The sequence below is a fragment of the Anopheles cruzii genome, chromosome 3 (genome assembly GCF_943734635.1).
Source record: "Anopheles cruzii chromosome 3, idAnoCruzAS_RS32_06, whole genome shotgun sequence".
Lineage (NCBI taxonomy): Eukaryota > Metazoa > Arthropoda > Insecta > Diptera > Culicidae > Anopheles > Anopheles cruzii.
This window is the reverse complement of record NC_069145.1, coordinates 35,398,439-35,425,419: the sequence shown is the minus strand read 5'-3', so window position 1 is coordinate 35,425,419 and position 26,981 is coordinate 35,398,439. Positions and strand designations below refer to the sequence as shown.

Genomic DNA, 26,981 nt, shown 5'->3' with positions numbered 1-26,981 from the left:
GACGACTGCGCTTGGATAACGAACGGCATATGGTATGGCATGCTGCTCAAACATTCTCGTAACATAAACCACCATCGCCAACGCTTAAAAATATTTCCCGTTGGCCACAGTCTCTTTTGGTAAAGGTTAAATCGTTGCGAGGATACGGGTCGTATCTTCTTCTATTGGATAATTCACTGTTTTCTACATCCTTTCTCCCGAAATCAAGACAAAAAATGATCCTAACGATTTATGCAGCATCTTTCTATGAACAATTACTTGTCCCACTATAGTTCCAATCCATAATTTTAATCCAATAATCGAAGTATAGCACAAAAACCAGTCCCGCGGGTAGGATCAACCTACGTTAAATTAACATGATTCTCTGCGTATCGTCCTTCTCCGGCGACCGGCATTCGCTGCCATAAAAGTACACTATCTGGCACTGGGATTTTCCGGCTACCTAGTGGGAGGAAAAGTCTTAGCCAAAGGATGTAACGATGAAGTGAAAAGGGCCCACTAACAACATAAACATTCGAACACATCGACTTATGGAGCGCTTTTGCAGTTGCAGATTGAATCGTCAATTGTGGGCGATATGACGTTCGTTTGACGACCGGAGCACCTAGTAAACTACTCATGGCTCTAGCATAAAAGTCTCATAACTCGTAAAAATAGAAAAAATATCAAGATCCTGTCAAATTGACGAGCATCAGCCATGGGCACGTAAGGAGTAAAATATCGAGTTTCGTTTTTAATAATCGTTACGAACGGTTAACTATCGTTGTTGTATTAATGTTAAAAAGGATAAAGAAACAGACAAGTTGAAGCTAACCACAAACTGCTTCTTAGTCGCGTTTAACCTGTTTCAAATGCCGTAAAATAGTTGAATTAATATAATTTAGCTCAAGTTTTAATGTTAACACATTGCACCTGAAACTTTTCGTTCATTCATCTATTAAACAAGGCAGGGATTGCTTATCAAATTCTTGCTTTCGACGCATTCCTCTTAAAAAGGAACCAGAATGACCATTCCCGATGCACTCGCGCAGACATCTGAACGATCGATAATTTTTATCACAACGCTCACTTCACCGTCTCAAGACCACGATGACCAGAGCGCACACTGACCGTGTTACACTAATTTCGTTTCGTTTCGTTACGTACTTCAGCCTCAGCGCCAAGCTCGAGGAACCGCCTGCCATAGTAATTCCCCTCGGAATCGTTAGTGGAAACGTATGGGGAGCAGCGTTATCCCGTCCGCCCGCACTTCCGATATCCTAATGCCAGCTCCACCGGCCGGTGTTGTAGAATGGAATTTACGAGCACCATGAATTATGGCGCACTACGGCTAAGGATCGACCAGCACTACCCTACCACAGCCCGTGGCCTGACACGCCACACCGACAACCGTCAGTGCCAATCAGTGTCCACCATCCCGGCAGGTCACGGGACAAACGCGCGGCAGCAGCGAAGCTCCTGACATGAGTTTTCTCTTCAGCTCGATTAAAAATCTCACGGTAGGCGGAACTGCGCCATCTGGTGACACGACCACGACCACCCCTACCGCATCCAATAGCAGCCCAATCGTCAGCTGCTATCAAGGTACCAACCGCTATCCCAAACCATATGTTGCGTTTTAAGACGCATCTCCTACGTGCCGCGAGACTCGGAACCTTAGATACGGCGCCCGCTACGAGCGCTTCCGGTCGCGTGTCCAACGGTAGATTAGTCTCGAATCCTGGCCGAAATGGTTGGGCCCGAGGACACAACCCAACTCCTGTGCTAGCTCGACCCGCGGCGTGGAGTTTCTTCGTTGGCTCGTTTCACTCATTTTCAGCCGCTTGACTCATTTAATGGTGTTACAATTTTATTGCATGAGTTTATTGCGTGAATCAACGTCACGTGGGTTGGCATAAGGAAACCGAAACAAAGGCTCTGAAAAGCCAAAAATAAACTGTCCAGCCCAACCGTCGGGATGCTACTCCTCCGGCCGGAGTGTTCGGTAGTCGTGCTCATTGATTCACCGCTCAAGCTGCAGAAAGCTACCGCTAGTAGTCCGATGTTCGGAGTTTGCAGCCCTCAACAACATGATGCTATATTTTCTGGTCAATAATGCTTCCTTAGTCAGATTTAGCCGCTATAGACTATCTAGTTTAGCATTATTAATATTATCCAAGTTACTAGATATTTATAGTGCGTACAAAAAAGCAACAAACCATGAAACCATATTTTCAGCGTAAAGTTCAACTTTGATTAGGTTGTTTTCTGTACAGTACATTTATTCGTGTTTTGTATACTTCGCCCATTCAAACGCTGTGTTTACCACAACTTCACCTGCATTGTTTCTTTGGCTCATTGTTGATATTCCCTTTCATCCCAGCATCCAGACAAATCTCCAGAAAGGACCACATCGCATCGCACAACAAATGTAGTTCGGGTAGCTTCAGTTGCCCTTTCGCAATCTACCCACGGGTTTAGGTGGGCTTAAGGATGACTACTGTTAAAAGTCAAGTCGTTTCATAGGAACGTACGCCTCAAGTAACTCATCATTTACCATGTTTCGCAGCAACCGAACAAGTGTCCACTTCATACAACAACTTCTTTTCCGGGCGAAATTCCTGGGACCTAAGCGTCGGGCGTGTGTGTGTGTGTACACTTGACGCTAACAGCACAGCTCATCAACTTCTCCAAAGGGCAACGATAAACGAATCGGCTTCCTTTTTCCAGCGCGCCCGAGCCTGAAAGCTTCGAGCGATAGCTTCTCGTTAGTGCCCTTCTTTGTCGGTTAAGGCTTTCAGTTTGGCCCTCAACAAGATGATGGTTCCAGCTCGTCGTTGTCCCGGTCATAGACCCTTCATTTTCTTTTTTAAATTTTCTCCAGATTTGGAGGTCTATTTTTGATGCCCGCAACCAAAGACACGTCGCCAAGGGTGAGACTATTTGAAATGAATAGTTAATTGAATGGAAATAGATGCTCGCTTATGGGTCGAACTTTAGGCGTAGGAAATATCAACACCGGCCGGTAGTCGGAGTCGCGCTAACGAACCATCAATCGCTCGGTGGAGCGCCGAGTTGGGATCCCCGCCCAAGGTCGACTGTGGGCGAGTGTTCCTAGTACCATTTGCAAAGCTCCAACCGGCGTCCCGGCCCTATTCATCATGAAACAATCGTAAAAGCCCACCACTTCACAACAAATCAGTGGCAATCTGGTCAAAATTGAGTATTAGGCCGTAATATCCGCTGGCCGTCGTTCCGGAGGCCAATGCCTAACGCTATAAAACGCCCACGATATCGCTACTTTTATGACGACCGATGTTTGATCCTGATTTCTTCTTTGCAACATCGGCAGCAGGCAGCTTCCGATCGCCTAATGAATTTGTCCTTTCACCGTCATCATGGCAGCGCCAGCATTACCGACGCCGGAGCCAGCATTAATCTCAATTTGTCCTGCGCTACCTAGGCGCCGGGGGCAGTTCGCCTCTAGATCACTGTACCTCGGGTCGCGTTTTACCGTTCGCCCAAAATGGTTGCAGTTCCTTTTTCGTCTCGGGCCTTCCTTTCGGAGTTTTCGGATCGAATATGTTATTTCATTCGCCGAAAGCGATGGCTTCCCTTCCAACGGCAACAGGTCTCCTAGTTGAACGATATTCGAGGTTCGCCACGGTCGTCTTAGTTGCCGATGCCGTTTTGTTTATTTATCCGCGTATTGAGTCGTTTCGGTAGGCTTTCCCACAGTGTCGGGGATCTGGTTTCGATTACCGGGCCACCGGTCGAGCCCGGGCCCAGACCTTATGATGGTTTCATATCGTCGGGTGCCGATAATCCCGTCCTATCTGTTGTAACCTGTTACGTTCGAATAAGAAGATTAAGGTTGTTTTGGTCCATAAATACATCCCATCGCCTCCCTTGTGGTTGCGCGTGTATTCGACGTTACCTTGCATTGGGATCCTGTTTCGGGATCCTCTAAAGCGCCACTGCAAGTAACGATAGGTCAAGATCGACCACTTTATAAACGGTACAGCATCATCACAAAGTGCCTTTAATACGAATCGGATCTCATCGCCGTTCGACGTCATTCCCCAAAAATTGGAGCAATTTTCATTCGCCAAATTCAGCATGCTCATTCCTACCGACTCTGTTCGCTGGACAATTTTATTCAGACCGGTGAAAAACTGGCTGCCAACACGTGTAGAGAAGAAGATGAGTTCATGCGCATTATTTTTCCCATCTTTGCTGTGGGTTGTTCGCAGTTCTGTTTTTTCCTAGGCATCTATTTCTTTCGAGCACGTAAGATGCTAACGGAAGTCTTCAAACAGTTGGGCTACAGGTTGAGCTTGGCAGTGTTAAATATGAAGCCCAGGTTGCTTACGCTTGGCTAAGTTTAGCTTAAGATTTCGATTCTCTCCACTCGCTACATCAAAAGTTTGATTGGTTTTTGTTAAATTGTTTCGCGGAAATGTTTCTTTGTAGATAGAGCGCGTTACTGACATCAAAAAATATCATTGAAAAAAAATGGAACTGATTTGACTTGATTTTACTGCTTCACTATGCACGATTTTGAATTTATTTTTATTTTAAAGTTGCTCAAAGTTGTTACGTTGACGTTCAATTTTCTTGTATTCTCATACACCGATGCACGCACGCATTCTTATCAATCTAACTTGACCGTGGCTGTTTGCCACTTTCGGTCAACCGGGCCTCATTGCAGAGTCGGAAGAAATGCGTTTCAATGTGTCACCACCACCTCCTCCACCGCCGCCACCGTCGGCCTCCAGTTCCGACTATAACATCAGCAAAAAGATGGGCGTCCCGGACACCCAGTCCGACTTCAACCAGTGGCTGCACGCGATGAAGATGGTAGCTCGCCTGCCGGGCGGCATGCCGGCCGAGTTCCGAAGGAAGGTAGGTAGCCGGTAACTGGCCGCAATTGGTTTGGTGCGCAATAGCCTGGATGTCTTCTTTACGCATCTCTTCCCCAGCTGTGGATGGCCCTGGCAGATCGGTACCTCAAGACTCGATCCCTCAACTGGGACGAAGAATCAACGAAATGCCTTAGCGAGCAGTGCGACGAAGACGACGAAGAGTTGGGCATACAGATCGTGAAAGACCTACACCGGACCGGATCGAGCCTCTGCTCCGGGCCGTCCGGTACCATCAACCAAGCCAAACTGAAGCGAGTACTGCTCGGGTACTCTCGCTTCAACCCGGAGGTGGGCTACTGCCAAGGCTTCAACATGCTCGGCGCCCTGATACTGCAGGTGATGGACAAGAGCGAGGACGAATCGATCAAGGTGATGATCCTGCTGATCGAAGGCCTGCTGCCGGCGGGCTACTTTTGTGGTTCGCTCGGTGGCCTGCAGGCCGATATGGCCGTGTTCCGGGATTTGCTCGGGACGCGCCTACCGAAGCTCGCCCGCCACCTACAAAAGCTCCAGGGACCGGAGGGCGCGTTCGAGCCACCACTGACCAATGTGTTCACCATGCAATGGTTTCTAACGCTGTTCTGCACCTGCCTGCCGATTCCGCTGGTGCTGCGAGTGTGGGACCTTATCCTGATCGAAGGCAGTGATGTGCTGTTGCGTACTGCGCTTGCTATTTGGGGAATCTTAGAGAGGTACCGAGAGGCGGTAAAACTGGCTGACGCAATGGAACGCTACTAACCGTTCTTACCTTCTCTATGCATTGCAGCAAAATACTGGCTACCAAAACGGCGGACGATTTTTACTGCAAAATGGGCGCCCTTTCGTCGGAACTGGTCAACGGTAGTCTGGTGGACGCGAACGCTCTCATACAGCGTGTGGTCGATATTGGACCAATCGCGGATCTGCAGAAACTGCGCGAGAAACACCTCAACAGCATCACACAGCTGAAGGAATCGTCGAATTTGAAGTAAGCGAAAGCAACACGCACCAACACCCTTGGGCGCGTCTGAACAATAATGTCCCAATTTCGCTTGCAGGATTTTCTACTCCGACGATGAAGGTGAGTCGGACGAGGACTCCCGGCTAGCGGTAACGGCTACGGCATGGGGCTTACGGTCTGGCCGGCGGGCTTCGTTGGGTATTCCGACTAACTTGGCCCGCGCAGAGGGGAAGGAAAAAATCAATCTAGACATTTCGCTCCTCAAGAAGCAGTACGACAAGCTGCGGGAACGCCAGCGGCAGGCACATATCATCCTCACTGCGGCCGTTGCCCGGCAGCCGACGAATCCTTCACCGAACGCCGGAACGCTGCAGGTGAATCAGCTGCTCGTGGGCAAGAATGCTTTGCTGAGTGCCAAAGGCAAGCGACTGGGACCACCGCCGGGCGCCGTTCCGCCGGTTCGGGCGTCGAAATCTTCCAAACAATCGAAACAGTCCGCCGTACCCAAATCTCCGAAACCGGTCGAAACGCTGCACTGGAAAGACATGGACGAAACGAAGCAGCGCCGCAACAGTCTGAAGTGGCGAGACCTGCCAAAGGATTCACCGAGCAAGCAGCGCGCCGACGAGGCACGCGGCAGTTCTCCGAAGCTAAAAAAGTCGGCCAGCGCTTCGTCGGCCATCAGCAACCTGTCGGAGACGGGCAGTAGCGGTGGTGGGGATGGTTCCTCGGGAACGAAGGCCGGAGCTTTGAAGCGCCGCAGCGAGTCATCGTCGTACAGCGAAGAATCGGATGCGGAGTCGAGCACGAGTACGTCCCTGTGTGACGATGACAATCAACCGTTGAGCGCTTCCTCCCTGGAAGCGTCACCGATGAAGCGGCGGCTAACACCGGAATCCATCATCCGGGAAGTGCCTGAGGACGAGAAGTTGGTTGTGATCGTGCCGAGCGACAGCGAGCTGACCGATATCAAGGAGGAACCGTCGTCGTTTGGGGACGACGACGATGACGCAGAGCTCAGCCGAATGTCCGAGGTGGACGTTCAGGCAGCTACCGATCTGTTAAGCCCCTCCGAAGCCACGGTGAGCCAGCAAAGGCCTAAGACGATGCCAGTACTTCCCGAGCTGCAGGACAAGTCGCTCTCGGTTGCCATTACGAGCACGAGTCAGCTCTCCCCTATTCCGGACATTAGCAAGTACGTCAGCATGTCGACCATTAGTCCGCTGAAAACACCATCCTCTATGATGGACTACTCAGACTATCTCGCCAACATACCTTCCGACAATACCGTCACGGTGGAAGCGACCAAGAGTTGCACTCCGCTGGTCGAGGTGGAGGAAACGGACCTGTTCAAGGTCAGTGACGAAGGAGTCACGAACGAGTTTTTCGAACGCATCAATGCGGCGGAGCGTCCGAACAAGCTCGACCTGAACGTGATCAAGGAGCGCAAGGTAAGCGAATCCCTAGTTACCACCACCGAAAGCGTGCTCGATCGGAGCGACAACACGTCCAAGCTCGACAACTACAGCTTTACGAACATCTCCAATCGTTCGTCCATGTCAGCATCATTCGTGCTGGAGCTTCCGATCAAAACGAGCCTGCAGCACAATAGCCCACTATTGCCACCCAGCACGGACCTGTCGTCGGTCGTTATGGCCGACAGTAAGCAACCGAAGTACCAGCTGGCCGACGCCCGTACTCCGACACCCCAGGAGAGCAACCAGAGCCCCGAGGACATTGAGCGGTATCTAACGAATCGCGTCAAATTCTTGAAGGAAAAATCATTCTCTATGGACGATCCCATCAAGGTGGAGGAGCTGCCACCGGAGGACATTACCAAAAGGTCCGCTTCCGAGGGACTCGTGTCGGTCGACGCCAATGCACTCAAGAGCGACAAGATGTTGGAGATTATAAAAGAAAACTCTCTAATCCTAGGCAGAATAGTGCGAAAGTCGAGAGAGCACGATGAGCAGCGCACCGATCAGCTCATCAAGCAGGACGAAACGGAAATGTTGATGAAATCGATTGAACAACTACCGAGTTTACATGCCGACGCCGATTCTCTCGATCTCAAGATCAGGCACAGTGTTGATGAGCTGCTGGAGAAATCCGACAACCGGTTCACTGATCCCAAGCAAAATGAAACGAAAGTGTTGATTAAATCGATTGGACAATTGCCGAGTTTACACGCAGAAGCAGATTCTTTCGATCACAAGATCATTCATAGCGACGATGAGATGCTGGAAAAGCCCGACAAACCGATCTCCGATCTGAAGCAAAATCAAACCCAAGTGTTAATGAAATCGATTGAACAGTTACCGAGTTTACATGCAAAAGCGGATACTCTCGATTCCAAGATCATTCACAGTGTCGAAGAGATGCTGGAAAAGACCGGCAACCGGTTCGCCGATCTCAAGCAAAATGAAACCCAAGTGTTAATAAAATCGATTGAACTGGTACCGAGTTTACACGCAAAAGCGGATTCTCTCGATCCCAAGATCATTCACAATGTCGAAGAGATGCCGGATAAGCTCGAAAAACTGATCACCGATCCGAAGCAAAATGAAACGAAAGTGTTGATGAAATCCATTGAACAGCTACCGAGTTTACAAACCGACGCAGATTCAATCGATCGCAAGATAATTCACAGTGCCCAGGAGATGCTGGAAAAGTCCGACAAACCGATCGCCGAAAAACCGTTTAAAGTGAAACCAGACAATAGCACCGCGAATAAGGAGTCCCTCGTAGAGACCGGAAAAATAAAGTCCAAAACGGATCTGGTTATTCAAAGAACGGAGGAGCAGCTAGCTAGGTTCGCTCCACCGGAGCCAACCTATTACGTGCGCAAGGACAACTTCCGCGAGATTATAACTCCGGAAGAGGAAAAGACGGAACAACGACGAGAGGCGCCGGAGCCCCCGGGTCCGAATGCGTCGGAACCCGAGGGCGGCGCTGAACCCTTCAACATGAGCTTTAATGCCATCGACACGCGGGCGGTATCGTCCAAGACCGAGGAATTGATCAAGAAAACCGAGGAACAACTAGCACGATTTCGAACACACGATAAAAAGCTGATAGACAAGCTGGAGAAGCGCCTTTCGTTGATCGATATGAAACTGGAGTCCCAACCGGTTACGTCGAGCAAAACGGAGGAGATTTTGAAAAAGTCCGAGGAACAAATGTCGCGTCTGCTGGCACGCAAATCACCGACCCGCTTCAAGCTGGACGACGCCAGCGAGTTGAAGCCCACCGATCTGAGCAATCTCAAGACGGACGAGCTGATCAAGAAAACCGACGAGCAGCTGGCTAGGTTCAAGGCGGCAGCCGAAAGTACGGCGGAAAAGCGCAAGAGCCGGCACGAGATCGACGAGCTGTTGAAACCGGAAGCGCTCGGTGAGAAGCCGCTCAGCCGGTCATGTGAATCCATACGCACCACGGATTTTTCGTCCAAAGATGGGCAGGAGGAGATCCTGCGCACGATTCAAATCCCGGACGAAGTGAAGAGCTCCAAAACGGAGGAGATCATTAAAGGCATCGAGGACGGCAAGATCAAACTCGGCGACGACTACATTACGACGATAAAGACAATCGATTACCTTAAGCGCTCCAATGCAAACATGCTGGCGACGCTGTCCTCGATCGAGAGCTCAATAAAAGCGATCGACGGCTACTGCGACTACGAGTCGGACATTCAGTCGGATCGCATCAGTGATACTATCGATAATCTAGAGAAGTCGCTCAAGCAGTTCGAAACGCAAACCCCACACTCCGCCACATCCGGCACGAACGATTCGAACGGGTGCACCACCGAGCCCCCGCTGGTGATGGTGCACGACTACTCAACCACCCACGAGGCACGCTGCCGGCCAGCGTCCTGCAACCGGCCCAGTAGATCGCGCAAGCGCAAGGAATACTCTCCGCGCCGGCGAAAGGACAAGGATCGCGACGCGGACAAGAGCGGAAGCGTTCGGTCCCGCAAGGATCACAGCAGCGACTACTCCTCCGACAACCAGTCGCTGGACCGCGAGTCTCCTAAAACGTACACTTACGCCTCCTACTACAGTCAATCCCCGCCGCTGTCACCGCGGCTTGCATCGCCCTCGCGCAAGCTTCCCGAGCCCCGCGTACGACCGACGACACTGAAGAGCACGTCCCACGACCGGTACACCCTGCACCTGCAGCGTGACAGTGGACAGCTGATCAAGTTCGACAAGTCCCCGTCATCACCGATCATCAGCAAAGCCTATCTGGAATCGCTGATGCCCGCCACACCGGTGGCCTCCGGTCGGACAACACGTTCGGCGGAAAATTCTCCACCTCACCATCCCACGCAGCCGCCGTTGCTTTCGCCGACAACTTCCGCCAACGTTGGTCGGCACACGGGCACGTTGCGCCACGTAACGTACCACGACACCGAGCACTCGCACATTAAGAGCTGCGAAAACATTCTCATGAGGTTCAACTACGAGAAGATCTCGGCCATTGCCGCCAGCTACCCGATCAGCAGTGCCCTGTCGCCTTCCCCCACCAAATACAACAGCCTGGACTTTAAGCATGACACCACGCTGAACCTTACCCTCACGCCATCGCCCAACAAGAAGTCCCTGCACTAACATCGCGCCGTTGCTCCGAGCGGAATCGCCAACGGGCGAAGATACTAAACGTTGCCTGTCCAACCCACTTGTGCACCCCGTTTTCGATTAGGCTTTCCTTTTTACAGTGCGCCCACACCCACACACGCACTCCAGTCCTCTCTGAATAGCCACAATTCCTGTGATAAATCGGGGTCGGGTGTGAAGCCACCCTCTGGAATACGCGAGAGTAGTGAAGTATTCGAATTTAGTAACCGTATCACTCAGAAAAACACCGTAGACGTTCCAGAGTAGAACCCTCTCAGCACCAAATTCCAATAGATTCCAACCGAATGCGTAGTGAAGCTGTGAATGCTGTACTAGTGAGGTATAGTGATGGACCTAGAACGTTAGTGAATATATATATAAGATACATATATATTTGCACACTTTTATACCACATGCAGCAGAGAACAGGAATTACGTAAGTTGCTTGCACAGCTCGTAAGGCAGGCGTATTGAAGTGTTGGAAGCGACTCGGATTCGTTGGAAAAAAAGTAGTTTCGTCTAGTCGATTACCGTGAGGCCTGGTGCGTTTATGTTGCTCTTTCTTCCTCTCTCTTTCTCCCTCTTTCCCCCTTTCTCTCTCTCTCTCTCTCTCTCTCTCTCTCTTTCTCTTTATTTTTCAGCCGTAAACCAACTGTTCTGCTAGGGCAACTTTACTACTTATGACTATCTACATTAGATATGAAAGGTTGTATAGGGTGTACTTTACTATTGCGGAAGAACATAGCGAAGGTGGTAGGTGGCAGTTAGCATTAAAAACGTATAAAACAAAACCAAACATGGCTGCCAACAGGCTCCGATACGAAGATTCTGATCAAATACCTTCTAAAAGAGCAGAACTAAAAAAGGAGGCGCGTCGCAGTCGGTATTAATAGCCGTAGTTAATGACAAATGTACTTAGTAAAATTACGAACGCATCACCACGCATCGGTCTGTCTCTCTCAAAGCACTTCGATACCATTCTCGCGGAAAGCATGATTGTACTACAGCTGCTGTAGCCAACCACAGGACTAAGACATTGAGTCAGGATGAAAGCGCCGCAGCAAGGACCGCTGGATCCACTGCGTGAGTGCACCGTTGTTTCGTACATTGTTTGTTACATTTGCATCATTTTCGGAAAAATAAATCACAATTGTTGGTTGTATTCGCATAACGTACACCCACTTCGCCCACGTGTGGTGGCTCGGTTTTACCCTCTGGTGGTCGGTCTGGTGTGGACGCGTGTTGAATGTGTTACCAGCCTGTACCATAGGCTATTCGTTACTATTCGCTACTTTACGTACTATTTAACCGAAGCAACCATTCCTTCCGGAGCTTGTTCAAAGTGGCCACTGGCACGCCACAGGAGAACGTGGGCTAACGTTATTCGCAAACGAACTGCACCCGAAACCGGGGTTACAATTCGCTTGCCACCATTGTGCGCGGAGCATCGGGTGCAGCAAACAATTATCTATTGCCGTTTTAGGTTCTTAAGCTGAGATTTGATATAGCATTAATGGTAAACAGGTACGGATTCCATGTAGTTATTCTACGAATGTTCATTAAAACAGTGTATATTCGCCAAACCATTCTGTACACTCAAACCCCATGGAAGTGAGCGGCACTGCAAATGTAATCGAAGTAAATCGAAATTACGTTCGCCTCATGTGCGCGTGTCGATCCCAGAATCGTCCCAGAATCGCTGGCGAACGAATGTAGCCAATGCTTACATTTCAAAACGATACCCCATTTTGTTTTGACCAAAGTAAAACATTACAACTGAGCCAAACCGAAACATGGGGCACCGATGTTGATAACGAAAAGATTCCTTGAAGATGACGGTATCATTAGAGGAAATATATACAACTGAAAACAGTATACACTTCATATGTTTTTTATTACAGTGTTTGGTATCGGAAGAAAAAGGCCTTAACATCACAAATGTCGAGATAATCCTGCTACTATGACTTCGTCGAAGGACACGCTCATCTGTTTCTCCCTCTCTTGTTACGGATGATATGTTTTATGCATGCATGCTCATGAATATATTATTTCAATTATTGAAAATGAAAAAAAAAACTCTAAAACGAATCATTTGACACCAAACCACAATATTTCAAAACACTACTCGTTACGTTTGCTGAACCACTGACCACGTAATAGGTATTCAGGAATGGTATTATCAATTTACAACCCTCTCCGCATCGCCGCTATGTTCTAAGACGTCTCAATTAATCGTTCTTCCGATGGCATGCCAGTAACATCGCCCAATTCACAAACGGCCGTACGGTAGGTCGCCAGGTTACGCCGATAGCGTCGAAGGACTACCACGGGACATCTGGTGTGCGGAAGGCACGTGATGCACACTATCGCTCGGTGCCGGTAGCGAACGTCACTCATCATTCGCTGAGAGGATGTTCGGTGCTTATCATTTCACCTACCGGCCAGGGAACGATGGCCCCAAAAATTCCGGGCAACGCCAGCAAGAACGCGGCCAGCTCAGCCGTCGATGCCGGAATGTTTTTGTTTACTCCGGATCGGTTTGATCGGAGACGATCGTTTCGCTCACACGATCGTTTCCTCGCCGGAGCAATTCCGGCTGATAAGGGCATCCCGTATATAAGCGAATGACGAGGCCGGAGGCAGCTTCAGTTCGGTGCCGAAAGATCCCGCGCCAGTGGTAAGGCTACAGTGTTCGTCTGGCAATCCTTGTGACGCTAGCATGCGATAGTGCCCAGCAACTAGTGCGCCGAGCCTCCAGTGGAGTAACTTGCCCTGGTGTATCAGTGAGCCCCTCCGTGCTATGCGTTCAGTGATAATCAACACAAACGGTATTGTCTAAACACCCAGTTACTGATCTCTGCGACCTCACGCCGTTACAATGCAACGCACGATGATCCTTGGCAAGCAGCAGCTGCACTCTATCTGCCGGCGGGGTGGTGTACAGCGCCACGGTGCCCTACTGGCGCGGGTGTCGGCCAGCATGCAGGGCAACTTGCAGCTACAGCGCTATCTTGCCACGGTGGAAGAGCTTTTCCCAAACAAGCCGGACTTTGCCTCACGGCATATTGGCCCCCGTAAAACTGACGTCGTTACCATGCTGAACTCGATCGGATTCAAGGTGATTATCAGTTGCGCTTTTTAGCTAATAAAACACGCTGAGTGAAGCTAGTGAAAGTGAAGTTAGTGCAGCCCGGCCCTTTCGATTGATTACCGGATGAGCGTCAAACAAAGATTATCATTTTTTATTTGTTCTTGTGCAACCTTCTAGTCACTCGACGAACTGTCGGAAAAGGCTGTGCCCGAGGTGATCAAATTCAAACGTATTCTCAATATAGAGGATCCTATGAGTAAGTACCACGGATCTCTGTACATCAGTCATCATGTTTCATTCACGTTTGCATAGACATTTACAAAATTGGACCGTTGGAAACACTAAATTTACTTGAGTGGAACCTTTACACGTCCCCGAATCGATATCACCTTAATGGAAATAATTTTACTTTCAAGAGTTCCGCCATCCGAAGAGAGGAAACACATATTTCTTTCACATATTGTTCTGCCAATTTGAAAAAGCCAACCTCATTCCTCGAAAACAGAACACACACAACTCGGAAACACATTTCAGTCCCAACCCAACCCATATTGCGCCGATAACCTTCTAAAGAAGGGTCAGCCACAAGCATGCAACGTCATGGAGGACGTGGAACATGGAACTTCCACCAAGCGAGTTGCCGAGTCTGTTTTCGCGCCAAAGTACCTCGTCCGAGCTGGCACGCCTCGTGGATCAAGGCCGTGCCTCGCGGCCCTGTAGCAACGATGACGTGCTACTGAAGCTGCCGTTGAAAGATCCTCCTTTTCTGCCCATGCTGCTCACATTATTCATGCTTCGCGCCTCCGTTGATAACACTAACCAATTGACCCCCGCCTGGTCTGGGAGAACCGAAACGATACGCATGATCCCACCGATAGGCGCTTATCAGTGAATCCGACGCTTGCCAAGCATTTCAATGACGCGGTATTAATTTTTTCCCTGCTGAACGCCCGTCTTTCTTCCCAACACAGATGAACACGAGCTGATCGATCGAATGCGGCAAATCGGTAGCAAGAACGAGGTGTGGCGATCGTACATTGGCATGGGTTACCACAACTGTTTGGTACCGCATCCGATACTGCGGAACATCTTCGAGAATCCCGGCTGGACGACACAATACACACCGTATCAACCGGAAATCAGCCAGGGACGCCTGGAGTCGCTGCTGAACTTCCAAACGCTCGTCACTGACATGACGGGGCTGGAGATCGCAAACGCATCGCTGCTGGACGAAGGGACGGCGGCGGCCGAAGCGATGAGCCTTTGCTATCGGTACAACAAACGGCGCAAGGTGTTCCTTTCGCGCAAACTGCACCCCCAGACGGTGGCCGTGGTGAAGACTCGCCTGGAAGCGCTCGGCATCGAGGTGGTGTTCGGTTCGGTGAAGGCAATCGACTTTGGCGACCACGAGATATCGGGTGTGCTGATGCAGTACCCGGACACGTTCGGGGATGTGCAGGACTTTGAGCAGGTGTCGAAGGACTGTAAGAAAAATGGAACGCTGGTGGTGGTGGCCACGGATTTGCTCGCCCTGACGCTTTTGCGACCACCGGCAGAATTTGGGGCCGACATTGCCATCGGTTCGGCCCAGCGATTGGGTGTTCCGCTTGGGTACGGTGGGCCACACGCGGCCTTCTTTGCGTGCCGCCAGAAACTAACGCGCCTCATACCGGGCCGAATGATAGGTGTTACGCGCGATATGGACGGAGAGGACGCGTACCGGTTAGCGTTGCAAACTCGCGAGCAGCACATTCGGCGGGATAAAGCGACGAGCAATATCTGCACGGCGCAAGCCCTTCTTGCCAATATGGCCGCTATGTACGCCATCTATCACGGACCGGAAGGCCTGAAGAACATTGCCAATCACATCCACAACTGCGCGCTCACAGTGAACGCCGGTATCGAAAAGGCGGGCCATCGACAGCTGAACAAAGCTTTCTTCGACACGCTGCACGTGGTGCCGAATGGAACTACAACGGCCGAGATTAAGGCGCGAGCGGAACAGAAGAAGATTAACCTGCGGTACTTCGATGACGATACGATTGGTATCGCTATGGATGAGACGGTCAGAACGTCGGACATTGGCGACCTGCTGTGGGTTTTCGGTTGCCCTGACATTGAAAGTACGGTGGCCGATCCGCAGGCCACGAGCCGAACCATCCACAACACAAAGCTCCGGCGTACGTCACCCTTTCTAACGCATCCCATTTTCAACAAACATCACAGCGAGTCGCGAATGGTGCGCTACATGAAGCAGTTGGAGAACAAGGACATTTCGCTGGTCCACTCGATGATACCGCTCGGGTCGTGTACGATGAAGCTAAATTCGACGACCGAAATGATTCCCTGCTCCTTCCAGGAGTTTACCGAGATTCACCCGTTTGCACCGAGAGAACAGGCCAAAGGCTACATGCAGATGTTTGCGGAGCTGGAAAAGGATCTGTGCGAGATTACGGGATACGATAAAATCTCCTTCCAGCCGAACAGTGGAGCGCAGGGCGAGTACGCCGGTCTGCGAGCTATCCGCAGCTATCACAGTTCGCGCGGGGAGCCCCATAGAACGATCTGCCTAATTCCGATCAGTGCACACGGTACGAACCCGGCGTCGGCCCAGATGGCGGGCATGAAAGTGGAAGCCATTCGGGTAAACAGTGCGACCGGTGTGATCGATATGGCTCACCTCAAGGAGAAGGTGGAACAGAACGCGGACAATCTTTCTTGTCTGATGCTTACCTACCCCTCGACGAACGGTATTTTTGAGGACAACGTCGTGGATGTTTGCGACCTGGTGCACAAACACGGAGGTCAAGTGTATCTCGATGGGGCAAACATGAACGCCCAGGTTGGCCTCTGCCGACCAGGCGACTTCGGTAGCGACGTGTCGCATCTGAATCTGCACAAAACGTTCTGCATCCCGCACGGTGGCGGCGGCCCCGGAATGGGGCCGATCGGGGTTAAAGCTCACCTAGCACCTTTCCTACCGACGCATCCCGTCATCGAGCCACACCCAGAGAGCGACGGCCGCAGCTTTGGTGTTGTCAGTGCTGCGCCGTATGGTTCGTCGGCCATTCTACCGATTTCGTGGTCGTACATCAAACTGATGGGCGGCCGGGGATTAAGACGCGCGACGCAGGTTGCCATTCTGAATGCCAACTACATGTCGAAGCGACTGGAAAACCATTTCAAGACGCTGTACACCGATCCGAAGACGGGACTGGTGGCGCACGAGTTCATTGTGGATGTGCGCGATTTCAAGAAAACTGCCAACATCGAAGCGGTCGACATCGCCAAACGACTGATGGACTATGGGTTCCACGCACCAACCATGTCGTGGCCGGTGGCCGGTACGCTCATGGTAGAACCGACCGAATCGGAAGACAAAGAGGAGCTGGATCGGTTCTGCGATGCCATGATTTCTATCCGTAAAGAAATCCACGAAATCGAAGAGGGCCGGCTGGACATTCGAGTGAACCCGTTGAAGATGGCCCCGCACACGCAGAAGCAAACCATATCATCCGAATGGAATCGTCCGTATCCCCGCGAGCTGGGTGCATTCCCAGCGGTAAGTTTGTTCACTATCCCTGTGCTCGTTGTTCCGACTCATCACACTCGTTCTTTCGTCTTTTGCAGCCTTTCGTCAAACCGGAGACAAAAGTTTGGCCCACAGTAGGACGTATCGATGACCTGTATGGTGACAAGCATCTCGTTTGCACGTGTCCTCCAATGGTGCCGGATTACGAATAAAAGAAGGGACCAGCTAAAATAAATGTGCAAGAATAAAAAAAAACTCACATACGTTCGATTCAGTTCGATGAGTGAATTTATTGCGGCCCTTGGGCTTTACATAACGCATATTTCGAGGGACAACGCCACGCACCGAACCACGTCACACACATCTTACTGCATGTACTTGGTGTTTTCTTCTTGCAAAAACTTTGCTGACCGCTTGGCATCCAAAAACAGAGATTGTACGTCCATGATGTCGTCTTTGGTGATCTGGGTGCGACCATTCACTTTGCTTGTCTGGTTGGCCGGTGTTAATAGCTGAACCGCGTAGCGGAGTGTAGTGTTGGAACCGATCTCACTCAACGCCAGAATGGCAGCGTCCTCCACGCTAAGTCCTTCCGTTTGCGCTCGCAGGCGTATGATTTGCTCCATTTCGCTCATGTTGTATGGCGACGTGCGAACGATCAACAGTCGATCCAACAGATCCAACGGAATGCCGTGTGGGGATAGGATGTCATCCGTTCCGCGAATGACGCACCGACCACGGTTGGTGGCAAAGATGACGATGGGGGCGATGGCCGATTCCAGCGATTTGTGCAGATACGTAAAGCACTCCAGATCGAGCATGTGTACCTCGTCGATGAACAGGACGCCGGGTACAAGTTCCGCGATTCCCTGGTCGATGTATTTGTTGACGATTTTGTTGATTTCAGTTCGCAGTTTGTCTGTGATTTCCGTTTTCTTCGGCTTCATCATTTGACCGACAATCGAAAGTACGTCCTGACCTCCCTGCGGCCGCGCGTTGGCGGCATCCAAATCATGCAGTGTTACGTCCTGCACCACTTCCTTCTTCTTGTGTACCTCACCCTTCGGAAGCGGGACGTACTCCTCGGTTTCCAGATCGAACTCGGTGGCAAACGTGTCGCTACGACCCTGACGTTTGACGGCTCCACTGTTTGCTTCAATGTAAATCACGTCCCCAACTTCCACCTTCTCGCGCTGCAATGTTTCGTAGATGCTAGGGTCCAACTTCAGCTGCTTCGTTCCCTTTGCGGTCTTTAGCCCGATAACCACATTGCTGATGGTTTTGCCGTATCCTCCCATAGGGTTTTCCGTCTCAACCGGCGTAAGTTCCGTGACCTCTCCCTCGTACACCTCCTTCGTTTCGCGAATTCGCAAACCAATGGAGCGCCGGAAGTTTTCCATCAGCACCTCGGTCTTTTTGATCTCACTGCTGAAAACCTCCGAGCCAACCATCGGACAGAACGGCACCTTGTTCCCCAACTCATGTGCTATGGCCAAAGCGATGGCAGTTTTGCCCGTACCCGGGGGTCCCGCCAGCAGCAGCGCTCGTCCGGACATCTTTTTCGATTTGATCAGATCCACCACCACGCCAGCCGCTTCGCGTGCATCCTTTTGTCCTACCAGTCCGGAAGCCATCTGCAGAGGTGCGCCATTCTCGTCCAATCCGAGCCCTTTCACATGGGTGTGCGCTGCAATGCGCTGAGTTTTAACGGTGCTTTTCACTTCCTCGATCTTCATTTTTCACCGGTTTCGAGTTTTTCCCGCGACAATCTTAAACGCAGGTTGCTTCGTTGCGGCGTGTATTGTAGCAAATGTGTTTACTGCCGGTAAACACACCAACCTTGTTGCCTTGACGTTTGAAAGAGCGGGCTTCTCACGCGTTTATAATGAAGAGTCGAACCACTCTTGAGCAAAAACAATTTAACAAAAGCGATTCACAACTGAGCCATCATGGTAATGTTATCAATTCTGGGGCTCTAATTTATGTAAACCACAATACACTGCACGTTTTTATTGTACCGGCATTAATATATTACAGAAACTAACAAAAAATGCGAATCGCACGTTCACGCTTTTGACAGAATTGAACCGGTTCGTTCCAAATCGGTTTGCCGCTAGCCCGTAAGCACAAACTATACTTTGACTGCTAGCAGAGAAATGTCCTGAATATTGCGACAAAATTTCAAACACAAACTACACAAATATTGTTTTTTATTACTGCCACCAATAATTATAAAACGCATTACGGCGAACCTCTGAATGCATGTTTACTTCTACAACTTTGATGTTGAAAGAACTTCAAAAGTAAAGCCATTTTCACGTAGGTTGTTAATCAGGTTTGTCTTGGCAAATGCAGCTCCGGGAGTCAGATAGCCTCCTCTGTAAAAAAGAGACGTTAATTTTATTTCGAAGCAATATGTTGGAAACCGGGCATACTTACTCCCCAGGCATGTGCTCCGCTTCCAACAGGATAGTCCTAGCGCAAAGAATTAACGCAACGCATGTCGCACCGTAGCCTGGATTTGTTCCTCCAACTTTTGTGTGAATCACCTTATTCGGAGGATTGGTATAAACGTCCTCTGGGCTGGCCAACTTGTCTTCCCATCCTTTTCCTTCAAAATACAATGTAAACTTTACGTTGTTCATTGCCTCGTCACTCGGACCTTCATGGGAAACCATCCCGAGAGAAAATAGTCTCGGGTAATTTAACAGCATCTGTCTTCCCAGCGATGTCTTGACCATAAGCCAAAATATGGCGCCAACAAATGATACCGCACATACTTCTAATAATCCGCTAAAAAGGTTGAAAAACATTAGTAACAAACATTATGCAAATTTCTACTTTTCCTTTTAAGCATTATGTCCTTACCCGAAAGATATATAGGCTCGCATCTGCAAAGGTCGTTTGTTTTCCGTTTCATACAAAAATCTTTGAGTACGTGCAACGCACGATCGGTCAGCACCCTGGAATGGCAGCGACCATTTGTTCCCGTTGAAGGATTTATGTAGTGTTGGCCTTTCGCGTAATTTCGGTTTCACGTCGGGTAGTTTCTTTGCAAACAGCTTCCTGCGAATATGTCCCACTTCATCTTGGTTTGCGATAGCGTGCACGGCAGAAGCCCAGGTCCCGTAATGGATACCACCCAACTCTCGGCGGCCTTGCGTTTTAGTGACAACATAGCTCTCTACCGAATTAACAACGCCATCGAACTGTTGCTCCAAAAATACGGTTCCCATGTCAGCTGGAATGCTGTCGAAACCGCATGCCGAAATCATGTAAATTCCCTTCTCCTTAGCAGCTTCATGGTACTTTAGCTGCATTCCCTCAAGAAACTGAGGTTCACCACTTACGTCCACATGATGTGTGCGTGTTTCTAGACACGCTTTCACCACCGGCTCACCGTATAGCCGGTACGGACCGCAACAATTTACCACCACACGACAATCACGTGCCATATTAATAAGCGAATCTTGATTATTAACATCCGCAAGCACTATTGGCACCCTGGACAGATCCGTTTTGGCCTTATCACCTACTTCTTTCAGTACTTCTTCAAGCTTTGATTGGCTTCTCCCGGCAATGGCCCATCTCATATTCGCCAGAAGTTTAATGCTTTCCAGCACCGTGTACTTTCCCGTGAAGCCACTAGCACCAAATATAACTACGTCGAGCTTCCGTGCCATGTTCATCGCTAACAAAGGAAGAAAAGTAAATGTTAGTGTGAAAATTAAAAAATAAATTGAAAATTAAATGGATATGGATTATAAACTTTGGTCCGGCCGAATCGCAACTTTGTCCGGCCACTGAAACCTATTTTGCTGAATCATAATTAATGTCTCCCTTGCGCTAAACAGCACCACATACACGGAACGTAGAACCGTCTAAACCATTATCTCTTATCGACGATACTCATACTTTGAACTAGCCAACACAATATAGAGCATCCACGTTTTTACAGTACCTAATGCAACACCCTTTCCAAAGGTATTCTAGAGAAAATCTAAAACTATTCGTAACGTTATTCGAACAAAAACATGCCTCACTGCAAATACGTTATCAAGCCGCTAGCCGCAAGCACCCCCGTTGTGAAGTAATGTACTCGCACCGACGAGATAATCAACATTGCGTCCAAAAGTCCAACATTGTCCCAAAGTTAAGATTGTGTGGTAGGGTGGTATGTACCAAAACCAGCAACAGAACTAGACTGACATGCTAAATTTAAAATAACGACAATTATAAATAGTAACTATTAACAACATTACAATTTATAGTATCAAATCAAACCGGAAACATATTCCGATGGAACTATTTATATGGTTTCCTATTTTAAAAAGACAGTCTCTACCACTAACCACTAACTATGAAGTAAATATATGCAAATCAAGACCAGGAATCAAAACAAAATCTTCAACACGTGTCAGCCTTTCGGCAAATGCGGCACTATGGATACCGAACACAAGCATGCGCAACTAAGAATTGTGTGGATGTAAAAGCATGTAACATAAAGTGCTCCTTAACTTGCACGGAAGGTCCTGATCTGGGGCCAACAGTTTTAGTTGACCCGAGCACGTCCGACGGAATGGTCTCGAATTTTTACCACTGCGTCTCGTGTGACTTGGATTGTGTCGTCTGCATCGAAAAAAAGTATCCGTTTGTCAATCATTTACACCCTAAGACCTCAGTGTGAATTATTGTGTGATTGCGTTTAAAACAGTTGCAATAACGTGAAATACATTTTCAAATAACCAAAAACGTGCATAGTTAAGTTCTGTTGCGTTGGCGACGGTTCCACCATCACAAATCCATACTATCGTACAATGTGGCATCATTAAGGATAACAGGAAATATTGACCGATGATCATTTGGTTTATTAAAAATTTACATTCACATTACACTGGTGTATGGTTGCTCGTGTATGTCGAACTATCTTGTTAGTCTAAGTTTAGTTATTCGCCAACAGACATCGGAGCGTAGCAAAGGAATTGGTCATAGGCATAGGAAAGATTTGATCTGCGATCACAACAACGCGAATGACCACCGGTCCCATTCGTTCAACATTCGTGCATTCACCGGTTCAAGGTCAATGATAGGCGCCAGGACCAACTAACTACTGAGTCATTGTGAAGTCCATTCCAGCGGTTTGCGTGACCAGTGAGACGGATTGAATTTTAATGATGGATTTTCTTTCTCGCTTATCCCGCTTTTAAACGGTTTGAATGACTGAAAATTCCTCCTATAAATGGTGGAATGTAACTCGATAACGTGTGTCAGGAAGCTAGTCGAACAGTCGTTCGAATTGAAGGAAAACCTGTGGTCTATCTATCTCGCTGGCCGTTTTTACTGTCGTGCAGGACCCACCCATCCTTGACCTATATCTATAATGGATGGTAGTTCATCGACGAAAGTGCTCAGTTGAACTTTCTGAACCATTTTGTGCAATTGTTTGTTTACCCATGTCGTTGGTGCTTCGGAAAGAGCGAGTAATTGAAGAAATGCTGAAGTCGAAATACAACACAGTGTTTATTGTGGACACGATATTGGTGCAGTATAGTTCCGTAAGCAACGTACGCTATTAAATTTATATTTTTTTCAACTCATCGCGAATTTCAACAAAAGTTCAGAAGGATATTTATGAAATAGAGATTCGAGATATCAACACAAAACCCAACAGAGTGTTTAACTATTAAATTACAGTCATTAGTTAACTATACTAAACAACTAACAACTATATTTCGTTAGTTAAACGGTACACTGAGCCCTATTCAAAAGACCTGAGGCCCATTAAAACACTTTAAAAATCCATTTTTGAAGGAACAAGGATAGGATATTCTTCCCCTACGTTCGTTCAAATTGAGCAGTTTTGAAAAACAAACATCACGCTAGTGCGTCATTATTCGATATACGCTATGATGGGGCATCTACACACCATTCAGAGTAATCTACCATCTATCCGTGAAGGATTAACGTGAGACCGTGGGTCCTGCGGCAAAAATAATACCTCGGGCACAACATATTATCATCCTGAACATGCGACTACCACATGGAAGTAACGTCAGGGTATAAGATATTTAACAAACAAAAACACGTCGGTGAGCTACAGTGATAATCCAACAGCCCAACCCAAATGCCTAACGAAAAATTGATTAGTCACCACATTTTGTCGCCACCAACTTCAACAAACCATGGCCGAAAACGTGAAAGTGGTTGTACGATGCCGGCCAATGAATAAACGGGAACAACATTCATCTTGTAAGGTAAGTTAGAACAAAACATCTGTTCGATCTGTACTTCAAATAGGTGAATTTCGTTTCTTCGTCCTCAGAATGTGATTGAAATCGATAATGCGGTGGTTAACCTGGACAATCCAAACGATTCTAACGCGCCGCAAAAGTCTTTCCAATTTGACAATGCGTACGGTTACGCAGCCACGACCGAGAACATTTACAGCGACATTTGCTATTCGTTGGTTGAGGTTAGTCATTCAAGATCATCAAAAGCTCAACAATTGACTTGACCACAACACAATCATTCGTTTTATCTCATTGTAGAGTGTTCTCGAGGGTTACAATGCTACGATTTTCGCCTACGGTCAAACAGGTTGCGGCAAATCGCACACAATGCAGGGAACTACGTACAACGTGTCCGCGGTTGATCCTAACAATGCCAACAACATCGGAATCATCCCCCGATCGTTCGAACACATTTTTGAAGCGATATCGTTGGCCAACGAGGTCCGTTACCTGGTGCTGGTTAGTTATCTGGAAATTTACAATGAAACCATACGGGATCTGCTGCAGCCTGCAGCATCATCGAGTACGGGCCATGGGACTCCGACAACTAGTTTATCGATCAAGGAGATCGCCGGCGAAGGAGTTACAGTCCAAAATCTATCCCTTCACACAGTTCACGGAATGAAGGAATGCATCGAGCTGCTCGAGATGGGCGCTAAAAATCGTATGGTAGGGGCAACACTCATGAACATCGAAAGTTCTCGATCGCACTCCATCTTCACCATCAGCTTGGAACAAATGTCAACAAGTGTAACCGGTGAAGGCGCGACCATTAAACGCGGCAAACTGAACCTGGTTGACTTGGCCGGTTCAGAGAGACAAAGCAAAACGGGAGCAACCGGCGAACGACTAAAAGAAGCTACGAAAATTAATTTATCATTATCTGCGCTTGGCAACGTGATTTCGGCATTAGTAGATGGGAAAACCAAGCACATACCGTACCGGGATTCGAAGCTTACCCGCCTGCTACAGGATTCGCTTGGCGGAAACACAAAGACGCTGATGATCGCTTGCATTTCACCGGCCGATTACAACTACGACGAAACTCTGTCTACGCTGAGGTACGCCAGCCGGGCAAAGAATATAGCCAACAAACCACGTGTGAACGAAGACCCGAAAGACACGATGCTGCGCGAATATCAGCAGGAAATAGTGCGCTTGAAGGAGCTCCTAAAAGGTGAAACCAACAATTTCACCGAAAATACCTTCGAAGAAGCAGGATTCGAGAAGGAAAAGCAATTATTGAAATTACAATACGATCAAGAGGTGGCTCGGTTGAAGCGGGAGCACGAGGAGCAGAAAATTGCAAAACAAGAACTGGTGAAGGACATAGAAAAAATCAAATCATACTACGAGCAACAAATGAACCACATTTACACGAAAAAAACATCCGAGAATGAAACAGCACCAGTTCCGATGGGGGTTCCGGGTGTCAACCGGAAAGAAATATACGGGCGCATTAAACAGATCAAAGATGCGCTTGTCGGTGGAGAACGAGCCAACGATATACAGCTTAAGGAAAAGCGCTACCGTAATAAGCTCGCGTCAGAGAAGCGAATAAATGCGTTAGCCCAAGCATTGAGCAAAATAGAGCAAACGGAAGATCGGGATTTACTGCAGGGTCACTGTACCGATACTCAACAAGAGCTTAAGAAGCGATATGATCAAATACGAGCGCTCCGAAAGCGAACCAAGGCTCTCGAACAAGAAGTGTCTGATATTCAGGGAGAATTTCAGCGCGAAAGGGATGATTACCTTGCTACCATTAGGCTGTTGGAAAAGAAAATTCTGTTCTATGAAACCCTGTTCCACAAAGCGATGCCCATCCTCCGCAAGGATGGTCGTTATTGGAACATAGAGTATCTGGAAAAGGAGTCAGAGTGGAGTGATGATTTGCGTAAATGGCGGCTACCAGACGACACTTTGTTACGGTTGCGACTACCGCCGGCAGAAACGTCCCCCCCGCCAGAGGAGAAGTCACCTGCGAAGTCGTCTGGCCGGGAAAGTCAAACTTCGTTAACGGCCCCCGGACGCCTGGAACGTAGCTCGACAATGATACTTGCCAAATTGCCGCAGTTTGAACGCACCATCACGAGCACGAGCGAAGACCAACCGAAGCAGCAAAGTAAAGAATTTCTTAGCAAAAGCACCAACTACAGCCCGTTTCCTAAAATTGAAGATGTTGCAATGGCGTACTTTAGGCCCCGTAGAGCCGCAGAACTCGTTTACAAGAGTGGGTGGCGCACGGTGCAAAAGTGATGTCCGTTTTGCTTTAGTTTTGAAGCAGTTAAAGTTTTTAAACAATGTTGAAAGATATTTATTTTCTAATAAATATTGAAAACTCAATCAACTGCCATAGTGTGGTATCGTTAGTTTTATTCCTCTAGTATGATTCTATGCTGGGCACATTAGAGTTCCACAAAAAGATTGCTGCCCTCATACGAAGGAAGATCCAGAGAGTATTTTGCTTCTAAGGTCTTTGGCACGAATCGTCCTCCAAGATAGTGACGCGCATTTTTCAAATGTTTTGCACAAAGCTTTGGTGCCGTCAACGAAATCAGACATGCTGGACTAATAGCGCATTCTCCTAGAGGTCCTTCCTCAACGTTCCAGCCACTCGGAATGTCAACGCTTACGATTGGTATCTTGGAACTTTGTAAAACTGACATAATTGGCATAAAAGACTCCCGTACCGGTGGCTTGAAACTAAACCCGAACAGTGCGTCGATGATAAGTCCAAACTCCTCATCCACCCATTCAGACCGAGGGCAGTCAGCGCTAACAACGATTCCCATCGACTCTGCCTGATGTTGTAAATTCATAAATAAACATTTTTCGGTTCTCTTCGGATAGTACACGTAAGGATCGTAGCCCATCAGAGAAAGATGTCTAGCAGCCACCAATCCATCGCCTCCATTATTACCCGGACCACAACAAACAAGTACTTTGTTGCTTTTTAAGCTATAAGAATAAAACAGGTACAATAACAAGAAAAAAAGAGTTTATAGGCTCTTTTCTACCTGTTGGGCGTGTAAGCATCGGCGATAACATGGGCACAACTTAAACCAGCCAACTCCATCAACTGATCAACACTAAACTTGTAATCATTGAACAATTCCTCGTCAATTGCGATAGCCTCTTGTTGGTTGAGGTACTTCATTGTGGCCAAACAAAGTCGCGTCGTTCTTAAACCGGCAGAGCACTGAGAATATACGAAGCAAAACTAATAGATATCAATATTCACATTACCATTGCACTTGCGGATCATACCGTTTTTACTGTCGATCGCACAAAATTGCTCCTTATCATTCGCAACATAGCGCTGGCGTGATTGTTTACTTTTTTGACGTTACATACCCGTGAGCTAGCGTTCATTTGCTACGAATCGGTTATTCTTCCACGCAATGTTGTATTCGAGGATTTTACAAAATGACTAAAACATTTGATGTTCAATTTAAATATAAATTGAATGGCATAAGTTATAATAAACATAATAATGTCAAAAACGTCCGTTCAATTGAAATACGAAATTTTCTTCTTTATCTTGCACTTCAACCGCCTACCGATCTTGCTCTATAAACTAAACACAACAACGAAACACAAAC

The 26,981-nt window shown here is 48.3% G+C and overlaps 6 protein-coding genes across 6 annotated transcripts; 3 read left to right on the top strand and 3 right to left on the bottom strand.

The window, feature by feature from the left end:
• Positions 1-1,463: 1,463 nt before the first annotated feature.
• Positions 1,464-10,457, top strand: LOC128274115 (uncharacterized). The gene is made up of 6 exons (XM_053012204.1): positions 1,464-1,584; positions 4,691-4,884; positions 4,962-5,596; positions 5,671-5,871; positions 5,942-7,996; positions 8,567-10,457. The coding sequence occupies exons 1-6, from the start codon at positions 1,464-1,466 to the stop codon at positions 10,455-10,457; spliced, it is 5,097 nt and encodes a 1,698-aa protein (XP_052868164.1).
• A 2,779-nt stretch (positions 10,458-13,236) lies between these two features.
• LOC128271648 (glycine dehydrogenase (decarboxylating), mitochondrial) lies at positions 13,237-17,334 on the top strand. Its single transcript, XM_053009259.1, has 4 exons — positions 13,237-13,581; positions 13,732-13,810; positions 14,526-17,116; positions 17,185-17,334. The coding sequence occupies exons 1-4, from the start codon at positions 13,342-13,344 to the stop codon at positions 17,296-17,298; spliced, it is 3,024 nt and encodes a 1,007-aa protein (XP_052865219.1). The 5' UTR covers positions 13,237-13,341; the 3' UTR covers positions 17,299-17,334.
• An 86-nt stretch (positions 17,335-17,420) lies between these two features.
• LOC128273157 (ruvB-like helicase 1) lies at positions 17,421-18,854 on the bottom strand. Its single transcript, XM_053011081.1, has one exon. It carries the CDS (start codon positions 18,820-18,822, stop codon positions 17,452-17,454), a length of 1,371 nt encoding a protein of 456 aa, XP_052867041.1. The 5' UTR covers positions 18,823-18,854; the 3' UTR covers positions 17,421-17,451.
• A 456-nt stretch (positions 18,855-19,310) lies between these two features.
• On the bottom strand, positions 19,311-26,672 carry LOC128269655 (saccharopine dehydrogenase-like oxidoreductase). The gene is made up of 4 exons (XM_053007036.1): positions 26,626-26,672; positions 19,955-20,777; positions 19,526-19,879; positions 19,311-19,464 (listed from the first exon to the last, which is right to left on the bottom strand). The coding sequence occupies exons 1-4, from the start codon at positions 26,642-26,644 to the stop codon at positions 19,359-19,361; spliced, it is 1,302 nt and encodes a 433-aa protein (XP_052862996.1). The 5' UTR covers positions 26,645-26,672; the 3' UTR covers positions 19,311-19,358.
• Positions 23,269-25,635, top strand: LOC128269654 (osmotic avoidance abnormal protein 3). The gene is made up of 3 exons (XM_053007034.1): positions 23,269-23,340; positions 23,409-23,558; positions 23,635-25,635. Exons 1-3 carry the CDS (start codon positions 23,269-23,271, stop codon positions 25,633-25,635), a joined length of 2,223 nt encoding a protein of 740 aa, XP_052862994.1.
• Positions 25,784-26,656, bottom strand: LOC128269656 (NAD(P)H-hydrate epimerase). Its single transcript, XM_053007037.1, has 2 exons — positions 26,397-26,656; positions 25,784-26,337 (listed from the first exon to the last, which is right to left on the bottom strand). Exons 1-2 carry the CDS (start codon positions 26,534-26,536, stop codon positions 25,785-25,787), a joined length of 693 nt encoding a protein of 230 aa, XP_052862997.1. The 5' UTR covers positions 26,537-26,656; the 3' UTR covers position 25,784.
• Positions 26,673-26,981: the final 309 nt, after the last annotated feature.